The sequence below is a fragment of the Amblyraja radiata genome, chromosome 19 (assembly GCF_010909765.2).
Source record: "Amblyraja radiata isolate CabotCenter1 chromosome 19, sAmbRad1.1.pri, whole genome shotgun sequence".
Lineage (NCBI taxonomy): Eukaryota > Metazoa > Chordata > Chondrichthyes > Rajiformes > Rajidae > Amblyraja > Amblyraja radiata.
In genome coordinates this window covers 20,820,213-20,847,889 of record NC_045974.1, presented here as the reverse complement: position 1 = coordinate 20,847,889, position 27,677 = coordinate 20,820,213, and the positions used below count along the sequence as shown (strand labels likewise).

Genomic DNA, 27,677 nt, shown 5'->3' with positions numbered 1-27,677 from the left:
TAAAGATAGACAAATAATATTAGAGTAACTCAGTGGGCCAGGCAGCATCTTCGGAGAACATGGATAGGTGACGTTTCAGGTCGGTACATGTCTTCAGAACATTTCAACCTGACTTATGGACACACTTTCATACAATAGAGCTCGTACAATATTATTAACTTCAAAAGCTTGATGTGAGTTCCTTCTGAGAAACCAAGAACTAGTTTCCTCTCTCCGTTTCTATTCATTGTTTTTCTTCTTTTTTTTTTGTACGTGGTTTTGATGCCATCCATTACAAAACTGTGAAGGTGTAGTTGCATATCCAGTGACATATCCACCCTCATTCTTCAATGTTTGTTGAGTAAGGATTATTATGATGGGTCAGGTGAACGGAATAAGGCAGAACTTGAAGGACCGAATAGCCTCTTTTACTTTTGATTAATTGAAATTTTCCACGCTCTAAAATACCGATTGAGAAGATGTTGCATTGTCATTCTGCTCAGCACAAGAAAGAGTCAAATAATATTTAGGCACGTTTGATTTTTAGTTTAATGGAAAGGTACAAAGTAAATACAAGATTTGGCGATTGCTGAACTAAATCATTTCACCCAGCCAGTTTATAAATATCACAACCTGAGAAACTGCACGTTTTATAATTCAGTTATACATGAAGAGCAACATTTACTGGACTGTAAACCCATAATTCCTCTATGTAGCCTGCACTAAACACAGTATACACCATGAACCAAAACTATCTTAGCTAATATTTAGAAACAGCATCTTGATCCCAGATAACACATAATTCACTTGGTAGTTTTCGACATCAGAGTAAATTTCACGCTTGTTAGTATTTAATCCCTAATTCCCTTGACAAGAGGTGGAGATACAAGGAACTGTAGATGCCGGGGCCTTGAGCAAAACACAAAGTGCTGGAGGAACTCTGCAGGTTAATCAGTATCTGTGGAGGGAATGGACAGATGACGTTTTGGGATGGGACTGAAAAAGTTTGAGTTTAGTTTGTCACGTGTACCGAGGTAGAGTGAAAAGCTCTTGTTGCGTGCTAATCAGTCAGCAGAAAGACTATACATGATTCCAGTCAACCCAATGAGGTGGGGGTGGACAAAGCCTGGCAAGTGATAGATGGATACATGTGAGGGGGGTGATTGGCAGATGGGTGGAGTAAGTGAGAAAGGTTGGAGGTGAAAAGGAGACAAAAGGATGCCAGATCAGGTCTATCCATTCCTTCCACTGATGCTGTCTGCCCCTTGACAAGGTGCTGGTGATGACTGTGGTCTGGGCAGTGGAGGTGATTACAGAGTGTGGTCAACCTTTGGAAATTCATCATGTTGAATGGTTTGCCTTCACCACCGACCCACACATGGATCCACCATGCACGCCTCAGACTCTGAAGCCTGTGTGCCCAACTCCAGGCTGTCCCCGTAGATCATAATAAAACTGGCAGCTCCCTGGTTCCCGCACGCTATCATATATTGAACGGCAGAGCAACAAGCAGAGTTTTGCATGTGACGGTATTGTAGACCAATGCCTTTCAAAAGTTACAAACACATTTCCAAATTTTTGGAATATTGATTCTTATGCTCTTCAATTAATTTGTTATTCCATAATTTACTACAAAAAAAATGTAAGTTAAAAAAACGTTGTTATTAATTAAGTTAGGCGGCCAGGCCCTTAGAGAACAGAAGCAGCGTAGAGACGGTCACAGCAGCAGCAGAGACTTAGTTACTGGATGTACAGAAACTGAGTCCCATGGACTGTGGTATCGAAGGCTATGAGCATCAACATCATTATTTCCCCTCAGACACCAACAGCAAAGATCAAAGTTAGGAAATTACTTTCGACAGCAACTTCTGACAAAATTTAGAAACTTCCGTCATAGAAACTCAGTATGAAAATGTTTTAGTTTAGTGATGCAACATGGAAACAGGGCCCTTGAATCCACATTGACCATTTCACTAGTTCGACGTTAGCCCACTTTCTCACCCACTCCCTGCACACTGGGTGCAATTTACCTACAATTAACCTACAAACCCACACATCTTTGGAGTGTGGGTGGAAATCTGAACCACCAGAGAAAACCCCCAACAATCGCAGGGAGAACGTGCAAACTCCACAGAGAGCACCCAAGGTCAGGACTGAACCAGGTGTCTGGTGCTGTGAGGCAGCAGTTGCACCACTGTGCCACCATTATTTTTGTGTAGATTTTAATAATGCTTAATTTTTAACGCGTTCATTTTTTAATTTTCATGAAACGGTGGGCTAAAGGGGCTGATTCCATGCTGCATCTCAGAACTAAAGAACTCAGAAACCACTGGAATATTCAGAACCAACCCGCAGTGGTTCTACCCACGTCGAGACAGATTTTTTGAAGTAGTCTTGCAGAACAAAAACAAAATGCGAGCAAGAGCACGCAGTAGTGTTTTACAGTGAATCAGACAAAGACATTTGCCCAACAGGACGAGGAGATTTCCCATTCCAAACGCAATGTTAGCCTTCGGTTGGTTGTGTGTGCAAACACAATCATTTCTGTGATGCACAGGGCAGCTCGGATCACCCGTCCTCCACAAGACAGCAGACCTGTTTGACTGCACGTTCTTGGTGGATCAACTAGTTACTTGCATTCTACAGGGAATAGCTGGAGAGCAACCTGGGTGAATGTCAGATTCGATTACTCCCCTCTTCTCCCCACGCGAGGTTCACTCTACCTCGAGTTATACCTCAGCCCAGCTCACCGCTAACACCGAGCTTCTCACTCCAAATATCCTGTGCCTCTGCATCATGCAACTCCAAACACTCGGAGGATTTAAGGCATTTGCAGGGGATGCAATTTGCCCTCAAATCAACTTTCATTTGACACAATTTGACGTCAAATTTTGAGAAATGCAATTGCTAATTTCTTCGCATTGTCAATAAAGGCACCATGTACGGCACAGACATTGTGGGCCGAAGGGCCTCCTCTATGTGTAGGAAGGAACTGAAGGCTTATACCAAGGATAAACATGGTGCTGGAGTAACTCAGGTAGGCAGCATCTCTGGAGAGGGAGAAAAAGGATGGGTGACGTTTCGGGTCAGGACCTTTCTTCAGACTCGTGTTTCAGATGTGATCTTTCTTTGTTGTGTGGAGGTTGCCTGGGTGGGGGGCTGGAGTATCAACACGAGCATTCATTGCAGGGTTGCTGTTACAGGGGCAAATGTATTCACACACTCTTTTGGCACCGAGGTATGGGCAAGGAGGTTAGGCGGTTCCTTCCCATTCATTATCAAAACATTGAGATAATTTAAATTGTAATTACACATGATTAACGAGAAGGCGTGGGGTTAGTGTTTGGTTGTGGTGGCATTGTTCTGGTGGTCCCTCGCCGCTCCTCCCTCCTCCTGCTGGGCAAATTGTCACTCGTTGTGGCTCTGCTTCTGCTCTGCTGCTTGCAGGGGGATGCGGAGGACCTCAATGCGCAGGTGTGCCGCAATCTGAATGCAGACGGTCGTGCAGTAAAGCAGCAGGTCGCACAGAGACAGGATCTGAAAGGTACCGGAACAGGGCTCACATGGTCCATCACACAAACCAGCCTCCCACCACCACCATCACGCTGCCTCAGGAGAGTAGCCAATACTATCAACGACGATTCACACCCTGGTCATTCCCTCTTCTTCCCTCTCCCGGCAGGCGAAAGATACAAAAGCTTGAAAGCATGTAACACCACTGGTGGCACGGAGGGGCAACAGTAGTGTTGCTGCCTCACAGCGCCAGAGACCCGGGTTCGCTCCTGTCCATGGGCGCTGTCTGTACAAACTCTGAACTTTCTCCCTGTAAGGCAGCAACTCTACTGCTGTGCCAGTGCTGCCGTTAAGTCCTCCCATAAGGTAGGGTGTAGTCCAGATCTCGCAACCCACCTCATTGCAGCCCTTGTGCTTTTTTTATATCTGCACTTTCTCTGTAACTGTGATGCTATATTTCATTTGGCATTACCTGTCTGTGGCTTTGACTGCCCTCTAGTATTAGCATCCTCTACCCAGGGAAAAAGACTGAGCGTTCACTTTTTCCATGCCCCTCATGACCCTGTGTAATCTCAACTTAAATCCTAGCCATGCTAGGTGAAGGTATGGTACTTACCATTGCTACCCACAGTACATAATACTCATTAATAAAGCTATTGAAGTACTGATTGAAGAAGAGCAGTGCAGGTCCGATGAATGCTGTGTCTTGTAGCTTCATCTTGCTTTTGGTTATGTGTGCCACCTACAAAGTGACAGGCAAATGTGTCATTATAGAGTAATCTGAAATGCTAGTGTGCAGTTTACTGCCACCTCAGACGGTAAAGTAATCATTCTTTTCCACCATACAACCAGTTGTGCATGCTCCTTGTGAGGCTCTTCCCCCAAAATCCCTGCAATGATTTCACCTCCTTCATGTGTTTTTCCAATGAGACATCATCAGCCCCTCAGCACCTGAACCCACAGCTGATTACTCCATCCTCAACAATCCTTCAGATCTTGTGCTAGGAGAGCGGCACTTTCTTTCAATCGAGCCACCCCTGACACCTTCAGTCCCTTCCCAACAGACAGCCATCAAGCTCATTTTGTACAAAGAACGCAAATCACTAACTGAACTATCCTCTCCCCAACCAGAGAGTAGTCCTGATCTCCCGTCTACCTCATTGGAGACCCTCGGACTATCATTAATCAGACTTTAATTCACTTTATCTTGCACTAAACATATTCCTTTTATGCTGTGACTGTACACTGTGGACAGGTTGATTGTAATCATGTTTTGCTGACTGGATAGCAGGCAACATAAAAGCTTTTCACTACCTCGGCACACGTCAAAACAATAAACCAAACTAAATGTTAGAATCTTGAGTAAAATGAAGTGCTGGAGGAACTCAGCGGCTCATGCAGCATCTGTGGAGGGAATGGACAGGTGACATTTCATGTCTGAAGAAGATTCCTGACATGAAACACTGCCTGTCCATTCCCTCCACAGATGCTGCCTGACTCGCTGATTTCCTTCAGCACTTTGTGTGTTTCTCTCTGATGGGAGCCCGTACCATTATTTTTAATTTGTTTTTAACTAAACAGAACATGACAGATGTCACCGACCTCTGAATGCAGCAGGTATGAATGAACACAAACAAGCCACACACACACAAAACAAACCTGATGCTCTTTAGTAGACTCACACATGGAGCTATTTGCCGGCTAATAAACATTGATTGGTTTCTGATCCAAGGTCTTCAGAGGGAGCACCAGCACCAATTAGGGTCCATACAAGTAAACTGAAAGAGGCATTCATAGACACATACCACTGCCCCATCACCCCTTTACCCACGGCTCTACAACACAGGAGGCTGAGGGGTTATCTAATAGAGGTTTATAACATCATGAGGGGAACAGATAGGGTGAATGCACAGAGTCTTTTCCCCAGGCCATGTGAATCAAGAACCAGAGGACATAAGTTTTTGGTGAGAAGGGAAACTATTTCATAGGAACCGGAAAATATTTAATAGGATCCTGAGGAGCAACTTTCAGATGCATTTCAGATAATTACTGCATTAAAACAAAATTGTCAGCAAAGATACTAGAGGAGCTCCTCTAGTATCTTTGATTATCAGTGAACTCACTGCTATTTTGTATGACAAATGCCTTGCCCACAACCACAAGAAATTGCAGTTGTAGGTGTAGCCAGTCCATCACACAGAGGAGACTCCCCACCATCGGCCCCCTGTACACTTCACGCTGCCTTTGGAAGGTAGCCAATATAATCAAGGACCACTCACACCCTGGTCACTCCCTCGTCTCCCCACTTCCTTCGTGAATGCATGTACCTCTAGGTTCGGGAATAACTTCTTCCCTGCTATATTCAGATTAGTGAACGGACCTCTCAGAAGCCAAGAATGAATTTCTATATCTACCAACCTACCTCCTTGTACTTTTTTTTAAATCTGCACTTCCTCTGTAGCTGTTTCTTTCTATTCTGCACTCTGCTTATTTTCTGTTTTGCACTACCTGTTGTACACATGCATGCTAGATTTACCTGTATAGAACACAAAACAAAATTTTCTTACTGTATCTCAGTTCATGTAACAGTTATAAATCAGACCAAACATTGACCTTGATGTAGATTTCCACAGTTACGTGGAGAGCACCATCAAATGCCACTGGTTCAGGTATGCAGAGCTGGCCATGCCAGTGGCTGGGATTGAAGGTTAGGACAGCTAAGTGAATCTTCGATAAACCGTCAAGCACATTGTAGTCCGAGATTGGCGTCGCAGGTAGACAGGGTGGTGAAGGAGGTCTTTAGCACACTGGCCTTCATCAGACAAGGAGTTGAGTATAAAAATTGGGAAGTTATCTTATAGTTGTACAAGATGTTGGCGAAGCCGCACTTGTAGTATTGTTTTCAGTTTTGGTCACCTTGTTATTGGAAAGGCTGAAGAGAAGACCGACGAGGATGTTGCCAGGGCATGAGGGCCTGAGCTATAGGGAGAGGTTGGGCAGGCTAGGACTTTATTCCTTGGAGCGCAGGAGGATGAGGGGTATAAAATCATGAGAGAAATAGGGCGAATCAGGTACCAGAAAACATAGATTTAAGGTGAAGGGGCAAAGATTTACTAGGAACCCGGGTGGCAACGTTTTCCACACAGATGGTGGGTATACAGAACAAGCTGCCAGAAGAAGAGGTAGAGGCAGTTACTATAACAACATTTGGATAGGTACATGGACAGGAAAGGTTCAGAGTCTTATGGGCCAAATGTAAGAAACTGGAACATCTTGGTCGGCATGGTTGAGTTGAGTGGAAGGGCCTGTTTCTGTGCTGCATGACTCAACGACAATGCCGAATGATGAGATTTGTTTAAAGTAAAAGGTGAACTGCTGTCATTGAGATGAGTTTGAGATGAACTTACCACCAATTTGTTGGTGACTTTTGAAGCCACGCATCCGAATGCCAGGACATAGAGACAAGGGTGTTCCTCAAACAAATGTGTAGTGGATTTCTTGTAGATCATTGCGGCCATTGCTATAACAAGCCCGATGTGCAAGGCTGGCGAGAGAACGCTGGTTCCCTGGGAAAAGGAAGAAGGAAATGTGACAATAAACATCAGGAGCTAGAGAATGGCAACAACATGAAGATCTGCCATGTTTGCCTACCGCTATTGTGGAGCCATTTTTCCCCATGCCGCCAGTAAAGATGACTTGGAAGTAATTGATACAGGAATAGATAGCGCCAGCGATTATCCCAAACACTGGAAGTATTTTCATCCGTATTCCTAATACTGGAATCTTTGTGGGAAGAAATAAGAGCTGTAACCATGCGTAACAGTAGCAAGAACATCAAAACATCAGTTTGAAGAAGGCTCCCGACCCAAAACGTCACCCATTCATGTTATCCAGATATGTCGCCTACTCCGCTGAGTTACTCCAGCACTTTGTATCTATCTTTGGTATACACCAGCAGTTTCTTTTTATTATAAAATATCAGCACTTCTTTTCAGCAAAAAGGATCTGTGAATGTCAGAGACTCCACCATCTCTCTTTTCACTCTGAACCTTACTCACTCAGTATGATCAGACATTCAGAAAGTGTGTATTACCTTTCTCTAGCCATCCTGCGTAATGTTTTATGGGGGATGTCCACATGCAGCAGAATGTAACATAACAAAAAGCAACACAAACTTTGTGTCAACACAACATTGGAATGTACATGGAAATGGAGAACTGTCTTAGCAAGGACACTTGTTATTGTCAAGTGTACCGAGGTACAGTGAAAAGCTTTGCATGCTATCCAATCAAATAATAATATATATACATACAATGAAGTCAAACTCAAATAGAGTCGATAGAACAAAGAGGAGGTTCCAGAGTCGAGCATATAGTTCTCAGCATTGCAGCCCTGTGTTATCAGGCTACTGGAACGTTTGTGTATTGCCCCAGTGTAATCCACTATTCCTACACTCTTGGACTTAAGTATGATCGTGCCTATGTAAAGTAAGATTTTTACTGAACTGAATGCAAAAAATGATGATTCGATTCACCTCTACCCCATTGTGGACATTGGACTTTGTCTCCGGAACTGGTGCGCTACACATCTACATAAATGATTTGGCCCAGGCCCGAGAGATAAATACAAGTGCTTTCCTCTCCACTTTTGCTTCACACAGTACCCACGTCACTAAATCAGACTGTCAGCGTTACTTTATCGAATAACTCACCACGTTGTCCCACAGTGTTGCTCCTCCAATGGCAGACAAGAAAAAGATGAGCATTATGCAGATTTGAACTTCAGTTACATCAACTCTAATCGGACAGAGAGACCAGTTGGTTAATCAAGAATTAACTTGAATAAAGCGCAGTACGAGACTTACACGGTAAATGGCGGGGCCCTGGGAATGTCTTGCCCAGAGTAGGTGAATCAAGGACAGAGGAGATAGGTTTAAGGTGAAGGGGAAAAGATATAATAGGAATCTGAGGGGTAACCTTTTCACAAAAAGGGTGGTGGGTGTATGGAACATGCTGCCAGAGGAGGTAGTTGAAGCAGGGGCTATTCCAACATTTAAGAAAGAGTTAGACAGGTACATGGATAGGACAGGTTTTGATGGAAATGGACCAAACGCGGGCAGGTGGCTCTAGTGTAGCTGGGACACGTTGGCCGGTGTGGGCAAGTTGGGCCGAAGGGCCTGTTTCCACACTGTATCACTCTACGACTCTTTATTATACTGTTTGGCCTGCTTGCCTTTATCTGTCAGCGGAGTGAGTATAAGAGTCATGATGCAATTGTACAAGTCATTGATGAGACCACACTTGGGGAATACTGGGCTCAGTTTAGTTTAGTTGAGATACAGCATGGAAACAGGCCCTTCAGCCCACCGTGTCCACGCCGACCAATGATCACTTGTTCTATCCTACATCCACAGGATAATTTACATAAGCCGATTAACCTACAAACTCGCAAGACTTTTGGAGTGTTGGAGGAAACTGGAGCATGCGAAGAAAACCCACGCGGACACAGGGAGAACGTACAAACACCGCACAGACTGCACCCGAGGTCAGGAGTGAACCCGGGTCTCTGGTGCTGTAAAGCAGCAACTCTACTGCTGTGCCCCTGTATCACCTCACGAGACCTGGGTGTGCAGGTACATGGTTCCCTGAAAGTGGCCACACAGGTAGAAAGGGCAATAAGGACTGTGTTTGACACGCTTGCCTTCATCAGTCAGGGCAGTGTAAGAGTCGGGATGCAATTGCACGTTGTTGGTGAGACCACACGTGGAGTACTGTGCTCAGTTCTGGTCGCTCAGACACAAAGAGGCAGCCAATATCAAAGACCCACACCACCCTGGCCACGCTCACATCTCGCTGCTACCATCTCAAAGGTGGTAAACAACTCAAAGGCCTGAAAACACTGATCATCAGGTTCAATAGTAGCTTCTACCCTATAACCATTAGGTTCTTGAACCACCCTGTATAACACAAACCTCAACCCTACCTGAACCATCACAGATACTTGTACTAGCTGGCACTATGAGGAAATAGTCACCTAGTATAACTTATAATTTATTGATTTTTATTGCTTATTGCGTATTTATTTCATTGTTCTGATGTATCTGACAATTAAACACTCTTGACTCTTGCCGTTCCCTGCATTATTACAGCTCGGGTTTTACGGTGGCAACCTAACACATCATTATTCTACCACCTGTAGTGGGAGAGTCTAGGACCAGAGGACACAGCTCAGAATAAAATAACATACTGTTAGAATGGAGATGAGGGGGAATTTATTTAGTCAGAGGATGGTGAATCTGCGGAATTCATTGCCATAGACGGCTGTGGAGGCCAAGGCATCGGGTATTTTTAAAGCAGAGATTGACATTCTTGATTAGAAAGGGTGTCAAAGGTTACGGGGAGAAGGAGAATGAGAGGGGAAAAGAGATCAACCGTGATCAAAAGGCGGAGCAGACTCGATGGGCCTAATTCTACTCCTATGTAAGGAGCCTACTGATCATATGCCAACAACTGGGCAACTGATGAGAGGTACAAGTTCAAATCCCACCGCACCATTACGCTAAAGGTCAATTCAAAGCCAAGCTCTGAACTTGGATCAGATATTAGTATGTTAGTGGTTTACATTCTTGGTCTCCACACCACCCTCCATACATCTCCCACACCAGAGAAGAATTCTCCTAGCTAGATTCTATTTTGAGGTTTGGGTTGAATGAAACAAGCAAACTTACTTTGCAAACCGCAGGGAGCCTGAGACATACGTTTGCCAGTGGGCGCAGTAGAAGAGGAACAGCCCGATAAAGCAGGAGAAGAACATCAGGTCAGAATCGGTTCCCAAGCGAATGGCCAGGCAGGTTCCCAAACCGACCACAACTAGAGAGGAAAAACAAGGGCGGGAAGAGAGTTATAAAACACGTGAAGCGGCAGCATTCGGAATGGTCAACGTTTGCAGGGAACGCCATCTTTAGGGAGATCAGAAACAAACTCTGCCCCAGTTCTGATCTGTGTTCTCCAACAGTCAGCACTAGGACACACGTGTCAACACTTCAGCCTCGCATTTATCTGAATTATAACATTCCATCTCTCCCTTTGGGCCAGTGCATCAAGATTACGTTGTAATTACAGATATACCACCAATTTTAGTGTCATCAACAAACCTATTAACTACATTCACATCAAACCATTAATATAAATAGTGTACAAAGGTGAATGAACCCAGTACTGATCCCTGTGAGACACCACTGGTTGCATCCCTTCAGTCTGAATAAAACAACCCTCTATCACCAGAACTCTGTCTCCTACAATTCCGTATCCAATGGTCCACTTTGATCTGGACCTCATGTAATCTATCCTTTTATACCAGCCTATCATGCAGAATTTTAGAGATACAGCATGGAAATAGGCCTTTTAACCCATCGAGTTTGCGCCGACCAGTGACCACCCCTTACACCAGGACTAACCTACACACTAGGGATAATTTTATGATTACCAAATTATCAAAGCCAATTAACCTACCAACCTGTAGGTCTTGGAGTGTGGGAGTAAACCAGGGCATCAGAGAAAACCCACACAGGGAGAATGTACAAACTCCATACAGATAGCACCCGCAATCAGGATCGATCCCTGGTCTTTGGCGCAGTAAGGCAGCAATTCTATCACTGCACCACTGTGCAGCCCACAGTAGCTTGTGAAAGGCCTTGCTCTAGTCCATCTAGACAAAGTCTACTGCACCCCCACCATCAATCTTCTTGGTCTCTTTAAAAAGATTTAATCAAATTGATGAGACACTATTTCCCATGCACAAAACCATGTTGACTATCCTAATCTGTGCTTGCCTTTCCAAACCAGCATACATCCTGCTTCTCAGAATGCCCCTCACTAACTTACCCACCACTAATGATAGGTAGACAAAAATGCTGGAGAAACTCAGCGGGCGAGGCAGCACCTATGGAGCGAAGAAAATAGGCAACGTTTCGGGTCGAGACCCTTATTCAGACTGATGTGAGGGTGGGGGTTGGGGGTGGGCGGGAAGAAGAAAGGAAGAAGCGGAGACAGTAGGCTGAGGGAGAGCTGGGAATGGGAGGAGAAAGCAGGGACTACCTGAAATTGGAGAAGTCAATGTTCATACCGCTGGGGTGTAAACTGCCCAAGCGAAATATGAGGTGCTGCTCCTCCAGTTTAGGGTGGGCCTCACACTGGCAATGGAGGAGGCCCAGGACAGAAAGGTTGGATTCGCAATCGGCAAGCCTACGCGTGCTCTCACCGATGTCAGATTCTACCAAGCATAGGCTTGGCGATCGTTTCGACCAACACCTCCACTCGGTTCGCAATAACCAACCTAATCTCCCGGTGGCTCAGCACTTCAACTCCCCCTCCCATTCCGAATCCGACCTTTCTGTCCTGGGCCTCCTCCATGGTCAGAGTGCGGCCCACCGTAAATTGGAGGAGCAGCATCTCATATTTCGCTTGGGCAGTTTACACCCCAGCAGTATGAACATTGACCTCCAATTTGGTGCTGGCTCGAAGGGCCAAATGGCCTACTCCTGCACCTATGGTCTATTGTCTAATTTAAGGTAGTCCCTGCTTGCTCCTCCCCTTCCCAGCCCACTCTCTGCCTATTCCTTTCTTCTTCCCACCCCCCTCCCCCCACCAGTCTGAAGAAGTTTCTCGACCCGAAAGGTCGCCTATTTCCTTCGCTCCATAGATGCTGCCTCACCTGCTGAGTTTCTCCAGCATTTTTGTCTACCTTCGATTTTCCAGCATCTGCAGTTCCTTCTTAAACACCACTAATGATAGGTTCACTGGCTTGCCGTTTTCAGGCTTTTCCTGGAGGTCTTTCTTGAAGAGAGGCCACCCTCTGACCTTCTGGTACCTAACCCATTGCTATTGATGATTTCTTCCCTAGCTGCCACGATGCCTTAGGATACACTTGATTGAGTCCCAGGGAGTTATCTACCTCAATGTGTTTAAAGCTCTCCAGCAGCTTTCCTCCATGATGCAGTTGGAATCGCAAGTAGGTTAGCTGGTAGCCTGGTGTATATAACAAGAGGAATGCACCACCTCCCCATCGACCCCGTAGCTCATCCCATCACCCAACCTGTGGCAGAAGTTACAGGTCACACAGTGGTCCCATCATCTAGCTCTGAACCCAAGGAACCAGAGGGGCACTTAGGTCACCTCCAATCCGAGGACCTGCCTGATTTAAGATAATACAGAGACATACAGCACGAAAACTGGCTCTCTATGCCGTCCAAGATGCCCAATGAAGCTAGTCCCATTTACGTGCTTTTGGACCATATGAATCTAACACTTTCCACCCATGTACCCTGTTATAGTACCTGCCTCAAACTTCCTCTGGCAGCTCATTCCACACACCCACCTCATGTGAAAATATTGCCCCCTCATGTTATTAAATCTTTCCCCTTTCACCTTAAACCTCTGTCATCTAGTTCTTGATTCCCCTACACTGGGTAAAATACTGCATTAATTTTCTTATGATGTGTTTAAATATGTTTACCATAAACTACTCTGCCTTTAAATTGGATGGATTTAGAAACAATTCAGTTCATAGTTTGCATTCTTTGTAACTTGCGTCAGTATATTCTACACGCTGCATTGGTGCATGGCTTGATGGTACTCATGTACAGTATGATTTGACTGCATAGCATGCAATATTTTTCATTTAATCTCAGTACACGAGACAATAATAAACCAAGACCAATATTGCTGGTAGTCATTGTGCACCAAACAGAACATGTTCCTTCAGTCCACATACCTGTAGAAAAAGAATCACAACCATGGTCAAACAGTTCCCCAAGTGGAGTGCAAGTGTTGGTCCTTCGAGCCTGCTTCCCATCAAGGGCATCCAACGACTGGTAAATAAATAATCCGAGACCGCACAGCAAATACACATACCCCGGTGCCTGCAAAGGAGGGAGAATAACAGGTCATAGACTGAGTGATTTGCATTAAGTTAAACCTAACTGGGGAGAAGGCAGGAGAATGAGATAGTGACGGAAAGATAGATCAGCCATGATTGAGTGGCGGAATAAACTTAATGAGACGAATGGACCAATTCTGCTTGTGTCTTATGAAGCTATTTTAATGCAAGAGACTACTTAGTACTATGCTTAGTCTGACCCATGACCTGCTAAACAGGGCTGAAGATGGATCTGATATAACTTTAATAGAATTCCACAGATTCACCACCCTCTGACTAAAGAAATTCCTCCTCGTTTCCTTTCTAATGGTACGTCTTTTTATTCTGAGGTTGTGCCCTCAGGTCCTAGACTCTCCCATGAGTGGAAACATCCTCTCCACAGGTCAGATAGCATCTGTGGCGAGGGAAACAAATTCATGTTTCAGCTCAAAGATGCCTTGTCAGGACCTTCCCAGTTCGAACGAGAACTTAGGAAAACGTGAAGGGTGCCAAGTAATCATCAGTTGACCATGGGTCAGTGTTTCTAATAGATTCCAGCCCAGTACAACCAACTCGATCTTCAATTAATATTCTTTATGTAATATATTCTTCAACATCCGTGTCCTCTTTGACAAGACTCTGAAAAGCTTAGAATATGAACTTTGTTCCCATTATCATATAAAAGGAGCTCTAAAAACTTTGCATTGCTTCGCCCAACACCTTCGCTCAGTTCGCAATAACCAACCTGATCTCCCAGTGGCTCAGCACTTCAACTCCCCCTCCCATTCCAAATCCCACCTTTCTGTCCTGGGCCTCCTCCATGGCCGGAGTTAGTCCCACCATAAATTGGAGGAGCAGCACCTCATATTTCACTTGGGAAGTTTACAGCATCACATGCAGGAAGACCAGGAGATTCAGAGAGTAAATTCCAGAGATGAGGCAAAGACAGAAATCCCATCGGTTTACACAAAGAGCAGAAATTGTAAGAAAACAGATCTGGAAGTGCTGTCGTGTTGGAGGAGATTGTAAAGCCAAGAGACGGACAAGGGGACAGAGGGATATGAGATGAGGGAGAATAGAAGTGGCACAGTTGCACAACAGTAGAGTTGTTGCCTTACAGTGCCACACACCCAGGTTTGATCTTGATTATTGGTGCTGTCTGTACGGAATTTGTACGTTCTCCTTGTGACCATGTGGGGATTCTCCGGGTGCTCCGGTTTCCTTCTGTACTCCAAAGACGTATAAGTTTGTAAGTTAATTGACCGGTAAGTTGTAAAAATTGTCCCTAGTGTGTAGGATAGTGCCAGCGTACGGGTTGATCGCTTGTCGGCGCGGACTCGGTGGGCCGAAGGGCCTGTTTCCGCGTGTATCTCCAAAGTCTGAAAATCTAAAGAAGCGAGACACAAGAGACTGTAAATGCTGGATTCTTGAGAAATGATCAAAGTGCTGGAGTAACTCAATGGGTCAGATCATCTGTGGAGGGAATTGGATTGGCAACGTCTCAGGTTGGGACACTTCAGACCCGCTGAGACCCTACAGCACTTTGTTTTTTGAGGGAGAATAGAAGCTGGTGAAGGCTGGTGAACAGATTTTGGTGCAAGCTCGGTTACAGAGCAGAATTTATGGATGAGTTCTAGCTCAGAGTATGGAAGCCAGTGAGCAGAGCACTGGACTCATTAAGGCCCAGGGTATAAAAAAGGCACAGTTGCACAAAATCTGAAAAACCTGATAAATAAAACTATAAACTAGAGCTATAACATTTTTGCACAGGGACAGACATACACAGCTTGATAAATCATCATACGTGACATGTGTCCAATGTAAAAGGAAACAATTCATTTAAATTCCCTAATCTCGACACCGCAGCCTAAACCAATGTTTAATCATCCTGCATTGCCCTATCTTGGTTGTGGTTACTGATTGAGATAATCAGCATTCTGCTGCTTTCTGTACAACACAAACTGGTTTATATCCATTGCCCAAATTGATTTGTATTTCTCAGAAGTCATCGTCTTTTAAATTCAGTTAAAGTTTGAGGAATAACACGTCATCTTTTGGGAGCTGGATAGCTGCATCATGCACAAACAAGTTAAACCGACATAGATAATAACCAATGCTCTCTTTGGAAGGGTCACTGGTGATATTTATGGCTCCTACCCTTCCAGCGTAGATCCAACTTTTGTTGGTTACAACTTGGAATCTTCTATCATGGAAACTCGGTCTGGAAATAATTTAGTTTAGTGATGCAACATGGAAACAGACCCTTCGAATCCACACTGACCATCGATCACCTGTTCACAGTAGTTCTATGTTATCCTACTTTCTCATGCATTCCCTTCACGCAAAGGGCAATTTACAGAGGATAATTAACCTACAAACCACACGTATTCGGGATGTGGGAGAAAACCAGAGGAGACCCATGCGGCCACAGGGAGAACAGGCAAACCACACAGACAGCAACCGAGGTCAGGATTGAACCTGGGTCTCTGGTGGTGTGAGACAGAGGCTCCACCCACTGCACCTCTGTGCCATCCAGCTTGGGAAACAACATCTTACCTTCTGTCTGAGCATCTTTCAGCCTCTTCTAGGATTCAATATTGAACCCCCAAATTTCAGATAATTAACTCTTTATGTATTAGAAAGGGCATTTCTGCCGATAATCTTTTTAGCTCTTTTATTATATCGTTTGGCAAAAAAGCATACACTGATTTTAGCGTCTGAAGAAGGGTTTCGGCCCGAAACGTTGCCTATTTCCTTCGCTCCATAGATGCTGCTGCACCCGCTGAGTTTCTCCAGCAATTTTGTCTACCACTGATTTTAGTGTTACCTCAGGTCATCTAAACTCACCCTGTCACAGATATTTCCTATGATCCAGATTCCAAAGATGTACAGGCTGGTAGAATAATTGGCTGCTGTAAATTGGCCCTGGTGCGCAGATGAACAGCAGAACCTGAGGAGTTAATAATCTGCTGGGTCTCCCGGTTGCTAACCATTACCCTTCCCATATCAACTTTTCTGTCCTGGGCCACTTCCATTTCCAGAGTGAGGAGGAATAGCACCTCATATTCCGCTTGGGTAGCTCACAAGTCAATGGTATGAACATTTAATTCTCCAATTTTGGGTTACACCCCACCCCAAACTTTTTCTACCCACCCCTCATTTCTGACCTCGGTGCACATCCATTCTTCCACTATCCCATCCCCACCCTAGCCTCTACCCAATCCCCTTCCATCTACATCCCTTCTGGCTTCACATTTCACTCCTCTTTCAAACCTCACCTCTCCTTATCAACACCCTTTTGTCTCCTTCAGTCATCCTAGTGTCTCAAAGCCTGTGTCCACCCATCTGCCTATCCAGCACCCCCACCCCCCCCCCCCCCTCTCACCTGCATGCAACTACCACTTGCCAGACTTTGTCCAGCCCCACCTCTTTTCCAGCTTTCTCTCGACTGCAACTAGTCTGAAGATGGGTTCCGAGTCGAATTGCCACCTATCCACGTCCACCAGAGATGCTGCTGATCCACTGAGTTACTCCAGCACGTTGTGTCTTTCCGTGGTAAGCCTGCATCTGCAGTTCCTTGTTTCCATCTGCATCTGCACTCCCTTATTTCTACACCTAAGTTACGCAAGTTGGTGTAAAGTTTGGAAGAACTGTGTTCTGTTCTGTGTGCTGTACGTAAGGAATACTGACCATTGACATTCCTCTTTGCATGTCTACCATTCCCTTTCCATCTTCACTTGAATCCTATCTTCATGTTGTGAATGAAGATAAGATAATCCATTTGGAATTACTTACAAAGGTGCATGCTATAGCAGCACTGGAAATAGTAAATGGCTGCATTCAGATTATTTTCCAGTTGGTCACTGAAATTTGATGCAAACCAAATAAAACGTTATATGGTTGGTATGTCCACTGACGACTTTCCCCCTTATGATTATGGAGGCTCAGTCACTGCGATCATTCCAAAGGCAGATTGACAGAATTAGAGTCAGTTATCGAGTCACACAGCATGAAAACCGGCCCAGTCAGAAGAAGGTTCTGACCCAAAACACCACCTGTTCATGTTCTCCAGGGATGCTGTCTGATCCATTGAGTTACTCCAGCATTTCGTCTCTTTCCGGCCCAACTTGTTAATGCCGACCACGATGCCCCACCTAAGCTTGTCCCACCTGCCCACGTAGGCTCACATCACTCTTATCCTTTCCTATCCATGTACCTGTCCGGATGTCTTTTAAAGCTGTTTAATACCTGCCTCAAATACCTTCTCTAGCAGCTTGTCCATATATGCACCACCCACTGGGTGAAAACCCTCAGGTTCCTATTAAATCTTTCACCTTAAACCCATGTCCTCTAGTTCTTGATTCTGCTACGCTGGGAAAAAGACTCTGTGCATTCACCCAATCTGTTCCTGGACATTAAAAGAATTTGGTGTTAGAGCTGCAAATGGCATTAAGGTTGACAATCAGATGGAAATCAGGAGCATGCCAACAGGGCCTGTTGATCTACTCCTGCTCTATTTCTTGCATCTTTACACGATAAACATCGATTGCCATACGCACCAGCCATCTCACATTTTATTTGGTTTGCATCGTATTTCAGTAACACTGTGCATTCCTACCCTGATTATAATCTGAGTACAACCATTTGCGATTTCCATTGCTGCTGTGGCAGACACCTCTAGGTAATTCTAGATAGATACTTTATCCTATGTACTCATAATATGAAAATAAGATTCCAGTAACCGTAGGGAAGGAATGATTAATGTGCAGAGAGTAACTGCTGCGGGTAATAGACTCTTCGACGGTTTTCACTTTTCTGAGTTTACAGCTTTAGAACCTAATAAATCTAAAATGAGAACCAACAAATCTCCCACTGTCAGCACCTACACAGACAATAAGTTGAAATTTATAGATCAGATCTGCAGGTGATATTTTAGGTAGGTTGAGGGGAGAGCTGACATTGTTTGCCTGGAGCAGACTGAAGAGGCTTAATGGAACTGTTCAAAACTATTGAAGGTTTTGATGGCCTTCCAATGCCACAATTGGTAACTGTAGCTAAAAGGGCAGAACCCACGAACAAGGTTCACAAGGAGATATTTTCTCAAGCACAAATTATGTTCTGGCATGAGGTCACCAGAAAAATCAGGCCAGTCTCACCCTGGACTTTCCCTCTTCTCCCTCTCCCATCAGGCAAGAGGTACAGACGAGTGAAAACACACACCTCCAGATTCAGAGCCAGTATCTTCCCAGCTGTTAACAGGCAACTGAACCATCTTCTCCCCGGCTAGTGAGTGGTCCTGATCTCCCATCTACCTCATTGGAGACCCACAGACTATCATTAATCTGACGTTACTGGACTGTATCTTGCACTAAATATGATATCCTTTATCCTGTATCAATGCACTGTGGACAGCTTGACTGTAATCATGTATAGTCATTTTACTGACTGGATAACACGCAACAAAAGCTTTTCACTGTACCTCGGTACACGCGACAATAATAAACTAAACTAAAAATGATTAAGTAATTATTGAGACTGGGAAAGGGCCCTGACGTAAAACGTGACCTATTCATTGTCTCTAGAGATGCTGCTTGACCATTGACCAATGGACCATTGGACCATTGGATCATTGGACTTGCTCCAGCACTTTCTGTATTTTTCAGATATTAAACATCTGTGTACCTTAGCTGAAGGTCTGGTTCTTGGTTCAGTGCTCAGATACCAGACTTCATTGTCAGATACCAGACTACAATTAAACCTTCACAAATTCAGAATAAATGCATGCCAAGACATTGTGTACTGAAGCAAGCCTCTTGCCCTGATAGAAAGCATCCTATCGAGATGCATTGCGGCATGGTGTGGCAACAGCTTTGCCCAAGACTGCAACAAATTGCAGAGTTGTGGATGTAACACAGACCAGCCTCCTCACCACTGACTCCATCTACACTTCATGCTGTCTTAGGAAAGCAGCCAATATAATCAAGAACCACTCACACCTCATCCATTCCCCCTTCTTTTGTTTTCTTTTGTCCCGTTGTTGCAGTTTATTTCGGTTTATTTAGTTGTGTATGTGTGGGGGGTGGGTGTGGTATGTTTTTTGACTCTTCCTTCGGGAGGGGATGCGACCTTTCCTGCCGTATCCCCCGTCTCCGTCTGCGCTGAGGCCTATCGCGGAGCTGGCGGCCTCCAACTGCGACCGACCTCGAGGCTGCGGAGGCAGAGCCAGGACTTACCAACATGAGGCTGGATGACTTCGGGGCTGTGGTTGCGGGGTGACCCAACTTCCGACCCAACTTTGGAGGCTCGGCCGCGGGCCAGTGGACGACATCGTCAGGAGTTCACAGGTTGGTGACCTGTTTTTCCGGAGCTCCCGCAACTACAGCTGCGCTCCGCTGGACTGGAGGGCGGCAGCTTCGACCGCCCCGGGCTGCGGAGTTTGAACCGGCCCGTTTGTGGAGCACGGATTCAGCCGCGGGACTTGCTCACCATCACACGGCGGGGTCGCAACATCGGAGGCCTAGATTGCCTCAGCGCAGAGGGAGAGCAAGGAGGGAAGAGACAATGACTTTGGGACTTTAAACTGTGTTGAGTGTTTGTTATTTATTCTATGTTATGACTGCAGGCTAAACCATTTTGTTGCACTGAAAAGTGCAATGACAATAAATTGAATCCAATCCAATTCTTTCCTCTTCCATTAGGAAGATACAAAAGCTTGAAAGCTCGCTCCAACCAATTCAAGAATTATTTTTCCCCGCTGTTATCAGACATAAACTAATGATGTACTCCCGATCTATCAATCTACCTTGTTGTAGTCCTTGCACTGTTTTTTAATCTGCACTTTATCTGTAGCTGTAACACTGTATTCTGCACTTTGTTTCCTCTCTTTTGCACTTCCTGATGTACCCAGGCCAAGATATACGTATCCACTCCCCCCCCCCCGCCCCCCCCCACAGATGTTGAGCGTCTACCACTCTCAACAATCAACGAATGTCGTGAAATGCTCCCCACCTATTGGCACAAGGGACTTCTTAACATCTTGTCCTGTGTATTTGATTCATTCTAATGTACAGTATATGAATGGATGGCAAACCAAACCAAGTGTTTCCACTGATTCTAGGTAATACTAATAAATCAAACCATTGTATTAATTACAGATTTATAACCATCTTGCATAACCAAAGTTCAATAGTAACAGGAAATACAAGTATAATCTGCAATGTAACGCAGGAACTATGGCAACTTATTCTTACACAATATGTCAAGTCAAGTTTATTCGTCACATACACATACGAGATGTGCAGTGAAATGAAAGTGGCAATGCTCGCGGAGAAAGTGGCAATGCTCGCGGAGAACGTGGCAATGCTCGCGGAGAAAGTGGCAATGCTCGCGGAGAAAGTGGCAATGCTCGCGGAGAACGTGGCAATGCTCGCGGAGAACGTGGCAATGCTCGCGGATAAGTTCCTGAAACAGCAAAGCGCTAATGACTAAATTGTATTTTTGAGAAGTTAGTTCCAGGATAAACAGTGGGAATGAAAAATAAAAAATGTGAATGCTGGAAATCCAAAATAAAGATCAGAAAATGCAGGAAATACTCAGGTCTGGCAGCATCGGTGGAAAGAGAAACAGAGGTAATGTTTCAGTTTGAGACTGTCAGAAGTGGGAAGATGACAAAAGCAGCCCATTAAACTGCAGGGAGGGACATGTCCTTGATAATGTAAAACTAGAGCAACCATGGGGATAACATTTAGGTTCAGGTTTATTATTCAAAGATTATTGAAGCTCCTATTGTCACATGTATCATGGTACTGTGAAAAGCTTTGTTTTGCATGCTATCCAATCAGATCAGATATATTGTACATGAATACAATCATGCCAAACTCAAGTACAGCAGATAGATCAAAAAGAAAGATACAGGTGCAGAATATAGTTCTTGTAGTGTAGTATTGTAGTGCAACGGTTTCAGAGATAGTCCAATGGCCTCAATGAGGTAGAGGCGAATCAGACAGTACCCTAGCTTATCTGCCGGCCCCTAGCTTATGTTCTTTGGCGAAACTGGATGATACTATTCGGCCCATTAAACCTGTTCTGCTCTCTATATCATGGCTGAACTGTGAATTTAACACACACCATCCTTTTTACCTTATCCCTAATACACGATAGTTGCTGCTTTTACATTTGGGATGAACAGTAGCTATTGGTCAAATTCTACTGATAGTTGACAAAAATCTATTGTTCATCCCAGATTTAAAAGCAGCATCAGTGGGTCCCTTGGAGAATTTGCTGCACTAAAGTATGGAGGGTACCGGAAATTCTCCCAAACTACCACGAACAAGAAGTGAGCAAAAATTCCCCATAGTTCTGCTCACGATCATTGGAGAGATGTGGCGATTGCAGTGTGAACCATTTTGTGAGGAATGCTGACTCGGGGAACTTGGATGGCAAAATCAAGCATTGAAGGGGGGGGCTCTCAGAGAGCCATGGGGAGGTCTTGATCCTGTGGGTGGAAACAGGACGAGAGTACTGAATGAGAGAAGGAAGGTGGCAATTTGCACCAGAAATAAATGGATCCGGTGCTCCAGCTGAGAAGTTAATTGATTTCAAAAAAATAACTTTTTTGGTCTTATGTAGACACAAGGAGCTGCATATGCTAGTTTACAAAAAAAAGACAAAGTGCTGGAGTGGGTCAGACAACATCTCTGAAGAACATGGATAGGTGATGTTTCACAGACTGCTGGAGTAACTCAGCGAGTCAGGCAGCATAGAAGACAGACACAAAATGCTGGAGTAACTCAGCGGGTCAGGCAGCATCTCTGGAGAACATGGATAGGTGACATTTTGGGTTGGGATCCCTACTCAGCACTTTGCTTCTCCTTTTGTGTCCAAGCAGGTTTTGATTACAAAGTGGAGTTCCTGCAGCACTTTGTACTTTGCATAGAAACCCATATACGTGTATCTGGACGGTGCAGATTAATGGCAGGTTTAAGCTTTTTTCCATTAGTGTACACAATAGTTGCAGGAATTGTTCTCTCTCAGTGTACCTTGCAGTCGCATTAATGCCAGGCAGGAATTGTCTTTCACAAATCAGTCAGCCACCTTTGTGTGATCTGGTCTGATAAATAGGCCTGACTTGTGCTCTGTGGCAATCATTGACCTGAAACAGACTAAAGCTGAAAGAGCACTTTTGAGTTTGCTTCTGGCAGGAGATAAGCAAATCCCTTTAACCTGTAGAATCAGTCACCATTTGAATGTGTTTAAAACCAGACTGTGGTGAAACCAGACAGTAAAAGCAAGAAACTGCAGATAGACCCAAAAAGCTGGAGTAACTCAGCGGAACAGGCAGCATCTCTAGAGAGAAGGAATGGGTGACATTTCGGGTCGAGACCCTTCTTCAGACCAAAACATCACCCATTCCTTCTCTCCAGAGATGCTGCCTGTCCCACTGAGTTACTCCAGCGTTTTGTGTGTATCTTTGATTTCAACCAGCATTTGTAGTTCTTTCCTACACAAGGAACTGCAAATGCTGGTTTCACAGCAAAGACACAAATTCCCTAATTAATTCAGCGGGTCACGCAGCATCTCTGAAGAACACAATTAGGTGAACTAGATTATGATGGCTAGCTGGCATGCTATAGACAAGAAAGTCAATCTTAACTAGCTTCGTTAGTGCACAGTACTTAAATCTGCCTGGCTTCCGATTTGGCTTTTGTGTGTACTGAGCTTCAGGTGAAACTTCCTATCAGTGAGCGAGGTTGATGAATATCTGAAAAAGGGGTACCATAGAAACATAACTCCTTGCTATTAGAGCTCCATAGCTCCTAGCTAACATAGAAACATAGCTCCTAGCTATTATCCTAGTTACGACTACGAAAGACTATTTTAGGTGTGTGACTAGGCTAACTAATACTGAACTAATCATAATAGAAACATAGAAACATAGAAATTAGGTGCAGGAGTAGGCCATTCGGCCCTTCGAGCCTGCACCGCCATTCAATATGATCATGGCTGATCATCCAACTCAGTATCCCGTACCTGCCTTCTCTCCATACCCTCTGATCCCCTTAGCCACAAGGGCCACCCTAAAACAAGTAAATATCTACGGTTAGCTCTGATCATTGGTGGTACTCTTGTTTCTAAATCAGGGTCCAGCTCCCACTATTCACCCTTGGCTACACAATCCACACCTGCTCTCCTGCACAGAACTACAGGCACACAGCACCATCCGAACAGAAAAAAAGCAAAATATTATCTGGAAGAGAAGTGAAGTTATTCTGAATTCTCTATCAAACTTCTACAGGTGCATGGTAAAGAGTGTACTGACTGGTTACATCGCGGCCTGGTTCGGTAACTCAAATACCAAGGAATGGAAGAGGCTGCAGAAAGTAGTGAACACTGCCCAGTCCATCAGAGATACCACAAGATCGAAGGGATTTACAGGAGGTTCTGCCTCAAGAAGGCAGCCGATATCATCAAAAACCCACACCAACCTGACCAAACTCTCACTCGCTGCTACCATAGGGAAGGTGCTGCAGGAGCACGAGAATCTGGAGGTAACAAATAGCTGCATTACATCAACCATCTTCTACAACCCTGTACAACCTTTAACCATAGCCCGGGTTAGCTAGAGAAATTGATGAAAGGAATTTGGAGTGAATTAGAACATAGACAATGCAGATGACCAGATTGTAGATCAGCAGAACAACTGGGTGAAGGCACAGTAAAGGCACAAAGGTCTCAGTGAAGAGGCAGAGTCAGGTGATGTGACAGGTTTGATAAAAAGAAGATTTATTGAGTATGTGGACATGAAGACTGAAACTCATCTCATGACACCGAGATTATGAACAGTCTAATTGCCATGGAGAGGGATAAGGTTAATGATTAGGGATCTAGACTTCAGACGGGATCATAGAAACATAGAAATTAGGTGCAGGAGTAGGCCATTCGGCCCTTCGAGCCTGCACCGCCATTCAATATGATCATGGCTGATCATCCAACTCAGTATCCCGTACCTGCCTTCTCTCCATACCCTCTGATCCCCTTAGCCACAAGGGCCACATCTAACTCCCTCTTAAATATAGCCTGGTATATAGCAAACAGTAGTCAAAGTCAGCATGGATTTATGAAGGGAAAATCATGCTTGACTGATGTTTTGGAATTTTTTGAGGATGTAACAAGTAGAATGGATAAGGGAGAGCCAGTGGATGTGGTGTACCTGGACTTTCAAAAAGCCCTTGACAAGGTCCCACACAAGAGATTAGTGTGTAAAATTAGAGCACATGGTATAGGGGGTAGGGTATTGACATGGATAGAGAATTGTGCAACAAAAGAACTGCAGATGCTAGTTTAAATCAAAGGCAGACACAGTAACTCAGCGGGTGAGGCAACATCTCATAGAAACTAGGTGCAGGAGGAGGCCATTCGGCCCTTCGAGCCAGCACCGCCATTCATTGTGATCATGGCACATCTCATCTCTGGAGAGAAGTAATGGGCGACATTTTGGGTTGGGACCCTTCTTCAGACTGATGTTATGGGAGGGGGCGGGACAAAGATCGAAGGTAGGCGGAGACAGTAAGACCAGTGGGAGAACTGGGAAGGGGATGGAGAGAAAGCAAGGGCTATCTGAAGTTAGAGAAGTCAATATTCATACCGCTGGGGTGTGAATTACCCAAGCGAAATCTGAAGAAGGGTCTTGACCCGAAACGTCGCCTATTCCTTCTCTCCATAGATCCTGCCTCACCCGCTGAGTGTCCTCAGCATTTTTTGGCTACAAGTGAAACATGAGGTGCTGTTCCTCCAATTTGCGCTGGACCACACTCTGACAATGGAAGACCGGGGCAGAAAGGTCAGATTGGGAATGGGAGGGAGAGTTGAAGTGCTGAGCCACCGAGAGATCAGGTAGATTAAGACGGACTGAACAGAGGTGTTCAACGAAACGATCACTGAGCCTACGCTTGGTCTCGCCGATGTAGAGAAGTTGACACCTGGAACAGCAGATACAGTAGATGAGGTTGGAGGAGGTGCAAGTGAACCTCTGCCTCACCTGGAATTACTGTTTCGGTATTTGGATGAAGTCGAGGGGGGAGGTAACTAGTTGGCAGACAGGAAGCAAACAGTAGGAATTAATGGGTCCTTTTCAGAATGGCAAGCAATGACTAGTGGGGTGCCACAAGGGACCCCAGTTGTTTATAATATATATTAACGATTTAGACGAGGGAATTAATTGTAATATCTCTAAGTTTGCAGATGACACAAAGCTGTCTGGCAGTGTGAGCTGCGAGATGAATGCTATGAGGCTGCAGGATGACTTGGATAGGTTGGGTGAGTGGGCAGAAGCATATCAGATGCAGTATAATGTGGATAAATGTGAGGTTATCCATTTAGATGGCAAGAACAGGAAGGCAGATTATTATCTGAATGATGTCAGATTAGGAGAAGGGGAAGCGCAACGAGACCTGGGTGTGCTTGTACATCAGTCACTGAGAGTAAGCATGGAGGTACAGCAGGCAGTGAAGAAAGCTAATGGCATGTTGGCCTTCATTGCGAGAGGATTTGATTTTAGGAGTAAGGATGTCCTACTGCAGTTGTACAGGGCCCTGGTGAGATCGCACCTGGAGTATTGTGTGCAATTTTGGTCTCCTAATTTGAGGAAGGACATTATCACTATAGAGGGAATGCAACGTAGGTTCGCCAGGTTAATTCTTGGGATGGCGGGACTGACATATGATGAAAGAATGGGTCAACTGGGCTCGTATTTGCTGGAATTTAGAAGGATGAGAGGATATCAATACAGAAACATATAAAATTCTTAGAGGATTGGCCAGGGTAGATGCAGGAAAAAATTTCCCGATGTTGGGGAAGTCCAGAACCAGGGGTCACAGTTTAAGAATAAGTGGTAGGTCATTTAGGACTGAGATGAGGAAACATGTTTTCACCCAGAGTTGTGAATCAGTGGGATTCTCTGCCATAGAAGGTAGTGGACGTCAATTCACTGGATGTTTTTAAGAGAGTGTTAGGTTTAGCTCTTAGGGCTAAGGGAACTGGGTACTGATTTTGGATGATCATATTGAATGGCAGCACTGGCTCGAAATGCTGAATGGCTCAATGGCACCTATTTTCCATGTTTCTGTATAAGTAGTATTGAACTAAAGCACTATAGACTAATAGAAGGGTTCAGGTTAGGCATCTGCCAGCCTGTAGCCAAGCTCAGACTGACTAAAATATGGCAAGTCCTGCTGGGCTGGGGAGTTCAGAAGGTAGACGCAAGAGCTGGACTCTAAACGCCTTCTGCCCGCAGTTCCCTCCACCTCATCCCAGCACCCAACATCCACCATCGACTCCTTTCACCCCTTGACCTTATTCCACTTGGTTTCCTGTACACAAACACACCCCTCCTCACAGATGGCCCCCATGTCCCTCCAGTACAGGCTTGGAACCACATTTACATACACATACACCCTCCACGCCAAATCCCTAGGCTAACCCGCCAGCCCTATAATCCCACATATCCCCAGGACCTGGCTGCTCCCTCAACCCAGTCACACCCATCCTTCCACCCCACACCCTGGGGAACACTGGACACGCCACACGTACTGTCACCCACAAACGCTCTGGGATCAAAACACCCCTTACATCCTCAGGGACCCAGTCAACTGCCCCGCCCCCCCGGACACATTCAGTTCTCGTCCCACTCAGCACCCAGTCACCCTGTCCTCAGAACCCTTGCAACCCAACCAGCACCCTTGGATCACTGTTAGTCATTCCCCAGCACCCCTGTGACCCATTCACTCCACCCCCAACAAACCTGCTTCCAGACCCACTCACCTCTTCCCCAGCACCCCTGGGTTCCACACACCCCCTCAGCAACAAAGGGACCCAGTCACCCCCTCCCCAGGACCCACGGGTCCCAGTCACCTCGCCCAGGGCCCTATCACCCCAGCCTCCTCATTTTGCCCTCCCTACCCGTGGGCCCACGGGCCGAGCCTACCTGCTCGGTGCCGCTGGGGCAGTGGTAGACGAGCAGCAGGGTGCTGAGCAGGTTGGTGGCGAGGCCAAGCAGGGTGATGGCGTTGGGCGCCAGCCAGGCGGGCACCAGGTTCAGCAGCCAGCACCAGTAGAGCTGCAGCGCCGGCTCGAGCAGCGAGCGGCCGGCCGCGCGGTACTGGTGCTCCTCCAACCGCTTCAGCTGCGCCTCGCTCAGCGGCCGCATCAAACGCGTTCCCATCGTCTCGTCTCACAGTCACAGCCAAAGATCCTATAGCGGAGCAAGATCTTTG

At 45.4% G+C, this 27,677-nt stretch overlaps 1 protein-coding gene across 1 annotated transcript; it reads right to left on the bottom strand.

Annotated features, from left to right (window-relative positions):
- Positions 1-509: 509 nt before the first annotated feature.
- Positions 510-27,677, bottom strand: LOC116983963 (choline/ethanolaminephosphotransferase 1-like). Its single transcript, XM_033037929.1, has 8 exons — positions 27,389-27,677; positions 13,264-13,411; positions 10,220-10,361; positions 8,204-8,288; positions 7,144-7,275; positions 6,900-7,058; positions 4,109-4,234; positions 510-3,516 (listed from the first exon to the last, which is right to left on the bottom strand). Exons 1-8 carry the CDS (start codon positions 27,623-27,625, stop codon positions 3,388-3,390), a joined length of 1,158 nt encoding a protein of 385 aa, XP_032893820.1. The 5' UTR covers positions 27,626-27,677; the 3' UTR covers positions 510-3,387.

Bases quoted from the DNA above. Each gene is read 5' to 3' on its own strand.
- LOC116983963 (XM_033037929.1), bottom strand. From the start codon at position 27,625: ATGGGAACGCGTTTGATGCGGCCGCTGAGCGAGGCGCAGCTGAAGCGG. The intron at 13,412-27,388 runs GTAGGCTCGGCC...CCTCCTTTGCAG, and splicing joins GCCCCAGCGGCACCGAGCAG to GCACCGGGGTATGTGTATTT. The intron at 7,059-7,143 runs GTAGGCAAACAT...TCCTTTTCCCAG, and splicing joins AAAATGGCTCCACAATAGCG to GGAACCAGCGTTCTCTCGCC.